Source organism: Zeugodacus cucurbitae, chromosome 3 (genome assembly GCF_028554725.1).
Source record: "Zeugodacus cucurbitae isolate PBARC_wt_2022May chromosome 3, idZeuCucr1.2, whole genome shotgun sequence".
NCBI lineage: Eukaryota > Metazoa > Arthropoda > Insecta > Diptera > Tephritidae > Zeugodacus > Zeugodacus cucurbitae.
Window position 1 is genome coordinate 22,921,880 of NC_071668.1, and position 10,215 is coordinate 22,932,094.

The 10,215-nt window shown below is 30.1% G+C and overlaps 3 protein-coding genes across 5 annotated transcripts; 1 reads left to right on the forward strand and 2 right to left on the reverse strand.

The window, feature by feature from the left end:
- Positions 1–1,045: 1,045 nt before the first annotated feature.
- LOC105216651 (V-type proton ATPase subunit H) lies at positions 1,046–8,083 on the reverse strand. 3 transcript variants are annotated; one of them, XM_011191249.3, is made up of 8 exons: positions 7,885–8,083; positions 7,315–7,793; positions 5,429–5,662; positions 2,360–2,494; positions 2,163–2,288; positions 1,624–2,060; positions 1,450–1,563; positions 1,046–1,184 (listed from the first exon to the last, which is right to left on the reverse strand). In XM_011191249.3, exons 1-8 carry the CDS (start codon positions 7,928–7,930, stop codon positions 1,100–1,102), a joined length of 1,656 nt encoding a protein of 551 aa, XP_011189551.1. In that variant the 5' UTR covers positions 7,931–8,083; the 3' UTR covers positions 1,046–1,099. The 3 variants fall into 3 exon arrangements, with proteins under 3 accessions (XP_011189551.1, XP_011189552.1, XP_028898957.1); XM_029043124.2 differs by having other exon boundaries at positions 1,146–1,347; XM_011191250.3 differs by lacking the exon at positions 5,429–5,662 and having other exon boundaries at positions 7,885–8,081.
- Positions 8,084–8,424: 341 nt separating this feature from the next.
- Positions 8,425–9,384, forward strand: LOC105216653 (tRNA-splicing endonuclease subunit Sen2). The gene is made up of 2 exons (XM_011191253.3): positions 8,425–9,028; positions 9,087–9,384. The coding sequence occupies exons 1-2, from the start codon at positions 8,584–8,586 to the stop codon at positions 9,359–9,361; spliced, it is 720 nt and encodes a 239-aa protein (XP_011189555.2). The 5' UTR covers positions 8,425–8,583; the 3' UTR covers positions 9,362–9,384.
- LOC105216652 (COX assembly mitochondrial protein homolog) lies at positions 9,087–9,908 on the reverse strand. The gene is made up of 2 exons (XM_011191252.3): positions 9,745–9,908; positions 9,087–9,686 (listed from the first exon to the last, which is right to left on the reverse strand). The coding sequence occupies exons 1-2, from the start codon at positions 9,803–9,805 to the stop codon at positions 9,382–9,384; spliced, it is 366 nt and encodes a 121-aa protein (XP_011189554.1). The 5' UTR covers positions 9,806–9,908; the 3' UTR covers positions 9,087–9,381.
- Between the last annotated feature and the right edge of the window lie 307 nt (positions 9,909–10,215).

Genomic DNA, 10,215 nt, shown 5'->3' on the forward strand with positions numbered 1-10,215 from the left:
AAAAACACGGGTATCAAGTTTCATCAACATATCTCAATTTTTACACAAGTTACAGCTTGCACAGACGGACGGACAGACGGATAGACAGACATAAGTAGTTTTGAAATATAAAAGTTTTAGTTTTTTTTCGAAGGATCCAATTTCGACCAATTATATCAACTGTCTTCCTAGATTAATCGAAAAATGTTATACACCATTTGAATAAGAAGAGAAAACGTTGATTATGGTAATTTACATACTATAATTAATAATGGCGTTTTCAGTAAGCTAAATTTCGAAATTCGAAGTAGAATATTTCGACTTTGGAGACTAACTTCGAAAAAGGGAAAACATCCTTTTTTTACTTATGAAATATTTTATTTGGTCCAGTACCCAGAAAAAAATCGATTTTGCCGTAAAGTGTAATTAATAAAAATTGTTCAACTTTGTTCGTCCCTACAATTTAATACTAAAATGTAATTTTGTTAGCTGTGTCAGACCCGTTATGTTTTAAAAATTATTATGTACTTACTTTGTTGCATTTTGAAAAAATTGTGAGATAGATATTTGTATTTGTATTTTACTATATAATATATTTATTTAAATATTTCATGAATCTTCTTCGTATATTAGCAGTTATTAGCAACGAAGCAATTAAAGCGTTCGTAAAATTTGCATAAATCACAAAAAATACTAATTCAATACTTCGGTAACAACATATAAACAATATTTAGAATAGTTTATGTACGCACGAATTTGACAAGCTTTCTACTAAACAATATAGATATTAGACCAAAGTATTTCAACAATAACAAACAAACAAAAGGAAAACGTGTCAAAAATAGTAGGCAAAATAAAATGGAATGATGAAAAAACTAAATGTATAATACAATTTTGCACTCCTTTCATTTCAGTGGCAAATTTTCGCTGTTGCTTTTATAGTTTAATTTCGTAAGATTTAATATTTGTCTGTATAACAAGAAATCATTCCGTTTTTGTTTTATTAAGTTTTATAAGGGATTTTAGTACATTTAACATTTACTTTATCGTCTTTGCCAGACGATTGTTTGTTTTTTCGTTTTTTTTTTTTTGACAAGCAAACGCATATTATTTTAATTGTTTAGGCTTTACCGCTGATTGGCGCTGAACCGCCTTTCTGTGGTTGATTCTCATTCTCCTTTTCCAATTGTTTACCCAGGTATTCCCTATGGAAACGGATTTATTGAATGATATTGATTTTAATACAAATTCATTGGTAATGGAACACACATAATTTGACAGGACGTATGTGAAAAAAATGTGCTTGACTTTCATTGCTGAAATATTTTGATTGTTCAAATGATTGCAATTGCGTGCTTTAAGTGAGTTCTTTAAAAATTTATGGATGGATTAATTAAATGGAAATAATGAATGAATGGACGGATGAATGAAAATTTCATTGAAACATATATAAATTATTAATAAACTTACCAATTGTGCACCATCAATTTTTGTACCGCCAAGAGAGCCTCATAACGCACATTTGGATCGTCGTGAGCTAGCAATTGCATAACAATTTGTTTACCACCCAATTGCTCCAAAACACTGTAATAAAAATGAAATATGATTATTATTCTACACATTTCTACACAATCTCTGGCTTACTGTTTGCCTCGGGGATAATGGCGCACGTACTCGCCGATGTCGAAGCAAGCTACGGACAAAATAATATGATCCTTTGAAGTCTCCAACAAATGCACCAAAATACGGAGAAGTTCGTAGTTCTTCTCATTCAAACGGTGTGCATTTTCACGCCAAAATTTGGCGGATTTGTGTACGGGCGACCATTCGAGACGTGCGCTACGCAATTCAGTGGCATACTCATCGAAGGAGCTCAAATCCTGTACAGAGTTCTGTAGCTTCTCGGTGAGGAATTCCACATCGGCCGAAATGTCCTCATCATCGAAGCGACGTTGCTCCAAAATGGACAACTGTTTCAGAACCTTGCACTGAACCATAGCAATGCAATGCTCCTTGGCCACTTGTGGATCCGTGGGCTTCTCAATCAAATTGCGGAACACGGCGAGTATGATGCGTGTAACCTAAAAATAAATAATTCAATTAAAATAAATAATTTAATTTAATTAAAAAATTATTTTAAATAATTAATTTAATTTTTAAAATAATTAATGCAATGCACGCACCTTTTCCTTGGCACAATCACTCAGAATATCAGCCAAAATCGGTATGACGCTGAACTTGTTCATTTTTGTGGCCAAAAGTGGGTTGAAAGTGAGCACCCATAAACAGAACACCAATTGGTATTGCACCTAAAATGGAAATGAAATCAATCAATTTCTATTTTTTTCAGAAGATTTTATTAAAATGAGTAATAAATTACCTGGAAATTAACGCGTGATGACAGTATGCTTATCAATGTGCTAATGCCATCAACCGAAACGAAAGCGAAACGGTACTCATCAATACGCAGCATCATTTGGAGACAGCGTGCAACTGATTGTATGTACTCATTGGCCTAAGTAAAGAGGTTCGTTGTATAAAAAAAATAAATAAATGAAAATTATTACTTTTCAACTTGTGACAAGCATTATAATTAGTGCAATAAACTAATTAGTTTGTTTAGTTAAATTCTGAGTTTCTATAGAATTTTACTTGAAACTGATATTACTATATAACATATTTTAGAAGACTAAGACTAAAGAGACTAGTAACAAAATCTAAGCTAAAGAATCGAAACTGAAGAACTAGGTGCAAATTTGTGGATTTTTATGTGCAAAACATTTTTTACGAAATATTTTACTAAATAATAAAATTCTAAACAAAATTACGTTTACCACACAGCTATTGCATAAACCATATGTATACATGTATTTTTTTTAGATTTTATATAGAGAAAAAAATGTTTAAATTTTTGATTAAAAGTAACAAGTGTAAAATAAAAGTACTACTACAGCTCAAGAGGTTAAGGGGGTTTAAAAATTTCAAAATTTGAAAAAAAAAATTTCAAAATGTAAAAAAATGTGTTTTTTAAATAGTGCAATATTATCCAAAGATATCAAATCAATCCGCGTAAAATTCTAAGAGATATACCCTTTGGAAGTTCCGCTCATCAGACCATGGCAGTTTGAATATAAAACTTTAAACGCATTTATCTCAAAACTCAATTGTTCAAGTCGGTGAACACAATATCTCAAAAAGTTATGAAGTGATTTTATTAAAATTTTGCACACATCTTTGGAATAACATTATCTAGTTAATAAACTAAGGGTTTTCCTAAATTTTATTACGACCAGGGACCGGAAATAAGAGTTATTTTACAATTTTTAATAAAAAAAATCATACACAAAGGAACATCGTAGAAAAATTTTGATTACACCATCATGATTTTTAGGTGAACTATATGCGAAATATTGTATGAATTTTAATAAAAATTATTTTTGGTTTTAATGTTTTTGGATCAAAAATAAAAGTTATTTTTGATTTTTATTTTTTTAGTTCAAAAAATAAGAATTATTTTTGATTTTAATGTTTTTAGTTCAAAAAATAAGAATTATTTTTGATTTTTATATTTTTAAATCAATAATAAAAATCAATTCAAAATTTGTGACATAATATGTTTCTGAAAAAACCTCTTAACACTGACTTGAATGGCAGCCAAAACTTATAAGCCTCTCGCAGTAGTAACCATTACTTTTTAAGTTTTACGTAAGCTAAGAATTTTAGAATTTTTTTTTTATTTCGCTCTATTCACGTTTTATAGCTGATACATTATACATGATATTTTCATAATTTTCTATAGTTTAATTGTCAGTTTCTTCTTTATCACTACGCCTAAATTTGCTTCTTCTGAATACTGTTTTAATTAAAGCATTGCTACTGTGAATATATCTACGTAAGAGTTTATTGGACGTTTGATAATGGATAAATCACATATATTCATATATAAAAATTGGAATAGTGCAGCATATTGTAATACATACGGCATAAATAAATAAATAAAAATTTTGTATTGATTTTTATTATTGATTAAAAAAATATAAAAATCAAAAATAACTCTTATTTTTTGATAAAAGTCATCAGAGTTACGGTCCCTGATTACGACTATTGAATATAAATATATGTCAAAAATTTTACCAAAAAATTCGCTTTTTGTAAAATTTCAATATTTTTTTTTCCTTTGTTAATTAACTAGATTTATCCAAGTACTATCGGAATATTTTTGTTCTATTGATTTTAAATAAACCAATCAAGAGCTATGATGTCCACGGCAAGATTTTTTTTTTGGACACAAAAGCTGAGTTTTTGGAATTGGTGAATAAAAATTTCACAAAATACTGTTTAAATATGATATGCTGAATTAATTAAATGAAATAATGATTGTATATATTTAAAAAAAAATTTAAAAAATACCCTTGTTTTTAGCCTCGGCGTTCATTTTAAAAATCACAAAAATATTGACATTATACTAATTTTAAGAAATCTTGTGAACATATTTCTAAAAAATTCAAAAAGTAATTTATCTTTAATTGTGTGTGTAATTATGTGTACTTAAGTGAAAATAGTATTGCAATTAATCAGAGTTTGCTTGAACTGCTCGATTGTTTGTTATTTACTTTATGTACATACCTAGAGGAAATATAATATATAATATAATTAATTTATTATATTTTCGAAAATTAAATATCACCCATAGTTATAGCTTTTGTGTATATACGAATACTTTTACTCATACGTATACATTTTTTTTAAATAATTGTTCTAAACAATTTCGAAAGTAAAGTTTTTCTAGAAAATTATACTCGTAAAAAAATATTTTAATTATTTTTAACCTCAAAATTATAAGTAGTATAAAAAATTATCGACATCGTGTGCCACAGATCTCAACTCAAACTCACAGGATTATTTCAACTACATAGATACGTAAACTATACTCATAAAAACCTTAATTTTTAGAAAAATTAAATTAAGCGCTACATAGTTATCAACATACTTGTCACATAGCATAAAGACTAACAAACCTTTACTCAGAATATCACAACGATATTAGTATTGTTAGCATAAAATTATTTTTACAGTCAAAAATAAGCGGCGAAATTCCACATTTTTAAACTACATTCATTGACTACATAGAAAGAAATACATAAGTTAATTGTTGTTGTTTTTTGCACTGTATTAACGCTAGACACTATTGGCTTTAGTCAAAATATGAGCAAATACACTTATTATTGAGTACAACATTTAAAGATTGGCAGTAAACTGTGAATCGACAACTGGCTGCATATTGAATTTTAGCAAATTTATTTGCCACAAACACTTAGTTAAGTATAGTATGCAAGTGTTCACTCAATTAACACAATTACTAAATGCCTAATAATATTTATAATAGATAAATGCGGTTTATTTTTATTTTGCAGGTGAAAATTTAAAAAAGACTTAGAATTCACGCTACCGGTATGGGTACCCTGCCATCACCGAGAGCATTTTGCTGCTCGACTGTCATCTCACGATATCGCTCGCCTGTCATTTGTTGCTGTGATTGTTGTTGTTGCGCCACATTTGGACTGTAATGATTATTATTCTTAGAAGATTGCTGGTCTTTACCATGCCCATGTCCATGATGATGCACCACAATCGTCTGCACCCGTCTAGCTAGTGTGGCCTGTTCGTTTATATATGCCTTGGCCTAAGTGGTGTTGAGGTTGAGTATGGCGTGTGGAGTACATGTGCCAATTTATTGTTTGATTTTTGGTTTTGGTTATTTCAATGTGTTTAGTGCACTCAGTTTTTTGTTGTACGGAGGGTATCAATGACGGTCGTATGTGGTGTGAACAGTGTAATTGTTGGTACACACATTTTTTTAGGTTTGTAGTTTGAAAAAAATTCTCATTAGAAATTGAAATTGAATTTACATTAATAAAACATAATGTTATTAACAACGAAGTGACCTCCATGGCGATATTGTGGTTGGTGGAACGTGTGGAGTGGTATAGATGTGACATTTTCCAAGCCTCAAAGCTGGGCTCGTTATATATTAGTGGTGCAAAGATTTGATAGTGCTTTATTTTTGTTTTTTGAATGGCCTCAATAATGTTTAAATGCTTTTTAATGGCGATTTCGGTTTTCTTTTAATCTTAACTTAGCACGCGACAAAAATTGTTAGTAATAAAAACATACACATTCCCAAATAAAAAATATCACATTTGTGTTTTAACAACCAATAAACAAAATAAAAAACATGCTAATTTAGCGTAGAACCAGTGTACCTACATACTTACATATATGTATTTATGTGTTTTATATGATTTTTTTAATGTTTATGTAATGTTATTGATATTTTATATTTGTTTGTATTTTTGTGTTTATTTGCTAAAATTATAGCCGAACCTCAAGTCAATTTCAAATTTCTATGCAAAATCATGGCAACAAACTTCAAACCCGACTTTAATTTAATAATTTCCCTATTATGTATGTAAATTTATTGTGTACGAAAAATATATGTATGTATGTAAGTTGTTTTAATTTTTGCGATATTACTTCCAAACTCTCAGCAGCAACAACTTGCAGTTAATAGTTAAGCAAGTTATTTGCTAAATTAATTTTATTTTTATTATTGAGGCATGCTCAAATAAGCCCAAATAAAATATGATTCACAAAATAAAAAATAAATAAATAATATTTTAACATAACCTCACTTTTTTATCGTAAACATAACTGATAAGATAGATACCATGTCGTAGATATTAAGTTTTCACTATTATATTTATATTAATAGTTAATTTATATTAACAGCCGCCAAAATATTCAACATTAATCACCGCAAAACAGTAAATTATTTGTTGTTTGCACAATTCATTCGTTATTTAGCGCGTATATCTATGTATATCACATGCCAATATTTCTCCAATCAACACAGTCAATATGCGCGCACAATTTAAACAATTAATACACATATATTTTGTATAACATTTCAATTTATAGATTATAGCGATCACGGTAGACATCGTTTTTTCTATATTTTCCTAAAAAACTTTTTTTGCATCCAATAAATGATGTTTAGTTCTCTAGCTCTAAAAGCAATCCGATATTTATATATACAACAACATAACAAGGGTAAATTTACTTGCAAAAAATCTACCTAATAATATTTCACTTTGCATGCAAAAAATTTAACATAAAAACATGCATGCCGCGACCAATGATTATAAATGAAGTAACTAAATAAATTAATGTATTGAATAAAATTTTACAATACTTAAAGCTACATAACTACATGAAGAGGCTTAGTGCCCATAACTATGATACAAATATATGCGCGCACATACACAAATTACTTACGTTCACGGTCAGCTGATCCTTCAAAAACTGCAAATAGAAGTTAAGATCTGATTTGGGCATAAGTTCGCGACCCCAACAAGCCAGTTTAGCTAGGATACGTGATGACATGTTGACAATGAAACCATCTTGACGATTCAATAAGTTAAGGAAAGGTCCCCAGACACATTCTTTATGTTGCTTAGCATAGTCATGGAAGAAATCAACACGTGAACGTTCTTCTTGCAACAAATCATCGATCAGCACAAGTATATACTGTATTGTCTGATCTTTTGAAACATGAGCGAGCAAATTTAGCAAGGTCTTCACTGCCTGAGTGGAGTTCTTTTGCAGATAGGCCGCCTTGGCAGTGTCTAGTGCACTGATTGCATTGTAATCTTCTTGCGAAATCATTTGCGACTGCATATACGATGCCCAATTAATGGTCTTGGTACGTATGTCAGCTGCTTGTTGCTGCAACACCGAAGTGGCAGCAATCATGTCTGTAAAATAGTTTAATTAAAATGTGGCACAATTGGGACAATTGCATACATTGATCTTGTGGCTATAGTTTTTGTCATCTTGGAAACTTACCGATGTTTTCATCGGGCAAATTGATTAATTCCTTGACGTCCGACATTTTTCGCTAACTTAAAGAAATTAATTTGAGCACTTGGATTGTAATATTAAATGGATTTTCACGATATTTTTGCCCAAAATTTCACTTAATTCGCACTTTTCGCTATTGCGATGAACCAATTCAGCTGACAAAAGTCACAAGACCCAGAAAACAGGGTTGTAGCCAATTAGTAGTATGATTGAACATTGACAGCTGACTTGTGTTTTGAAGTACTCAAACATTTCTCAATATTTAACCGTATAATAAAGTGGTGCGTTTTTATATTGGGGACTTTTTTATTTATACGCTCCGTAAATAATTGAATCGGCATTTTATTATGATTTTGCACTGTAAATAATTTATTATAAATCAATAAATATAAAATATATTAGCAAACATTTCAAGTTATTCACAATGATTTTTTATTTTTACTAAAACACCCTGTACTTGTAAATCTCTCAAATGAATTTTTGTTTACTCAGAGAACGTTAAATATTATACGTTCTCTGGTTTACTATTAATTTTTGACAAACAGCTGATTACTAACCCATTTTCAAACTAAAAAAATCGTGCATAAACAAATAAATAATAAAGAAATAGAATGATGAAATAGAATATGCATCTTGGTCAAAACATTTCATTTCGTTTAACTCAAATATTTGTTAACATAAATAATGTTATTTACACCAATAATTAAACGAAAGAAAGGTTCCGGCAAAAACTTACTGCAACCACCTTTCCCTGATGGCTCAACTGTAATTGGAGTATTCACCGGTATTTCGGTTGAAATTTATGGCGCGGAAGATATTAAAAAAGTAAATGAAAATGGATTTTATGGAAAAGGCAGTAAATCAAGAGGAGCGCCAAAATTATTGACAAAGGGAATCGTCGATGATACCGAGAGCCTATCACTGGAATTGGAAGAGTCTGCCTTCCTGGCTTATTTTCACGGTATTTTATGTATTCAGGATATCCAATCTAAGAAATTGCAATATAATGAATTTTTCGAAGCTGCGAAGAACGTAAATCCGAATTTTTTAGAATGCCTCGGTTGTTATCTATATCTAAAGTCAAAAGGTTGGATTATTAAAAGTGGTATTAAATTTGGTGGCAATTTTTGTAAGTATATATCTGTATCATTTATATTTATCCTGACCTAATTTTTATTTTTTTGCAGTAATTTATAAAAGAGGACCGCGCTACAATCATGCAAGCTTCATAATATTTGTGCAACCTAAATCCAATACAAAAGCTATATCAATCAAAGATCTTAAAGGACTTCAGCGCATTGCCGAAACTTCAGATAAAGATGTGCTGCTGCTAGAAGTAACGAAACCAGATGTTTTAACTTATAATATTATTTCTGATATTACTGCTCTAAAAATTTCCGAAACAATAGTACGACGATTTAACAGCACTTCATTTGTACAAAGTCAAAAGATAACGAAATGAATTATATTGAACAATAACAATTACATCTTTTGCACACGATGTTTTTTTGGAATGCCAGTACGCCGGTATTCTGAACGCTCTTCCAGATAAATTTTCGTGCACTCTTGCTTGAACTCTTCATTATTATACCACTTTGTTAAGCATGACTTTAGTGCGGAATTTTCATTTCGACATGTTACAACCATTAATATGCTGTTGGCCTTACAGCATGTTTCAAAATCCTGTACTTCCTTACTGCAGTGTATTTGTTTCGCACGATCACGCATAATCCTTGGGATAAGCACTTCCTTTTCCACTTTCCTCAAAGATGTGTCATTAGGATCGCCTATAAAAATGCGAATTGGAAGATTAATTACACAAAAATGTTACCGATAGGAGTATACCCAAATCATGTGGATTTTTTGGATTAAATGTTGAAAGTTTTTCCTCCGTTTGTAGACTCATATTTTCTTTGCTTTAAATTCACTCAAAAATCCTAAATTCTCATTACAAGTTTGCACATATAACAGCAATATGAACCAGCTGATGTACATATATAAATTCTATACAGCATTGCCAACTCTAATTTTTTATTATTTTCTTGAGGGATTTTTGATGTAATTGGTAGATTCTGAACAAAAATGATAGGAGACAAGATAACGTCACACGTTAAAGAATGATAATTGACAATATACATAGTATATTGTTATAAATTTAAAAATCAAAATAAATTTCACTCAGAATAAGAATTTCCACGGTTTTTATTTGTACGATTGTTTTGCTCACGCATTCCTCAATTGTGTGACGCCACGGTAATGGCGGAAACGAAAACCCAAAAACGGTAACTGTACATATCTAGCGTAATCTTTTCTACT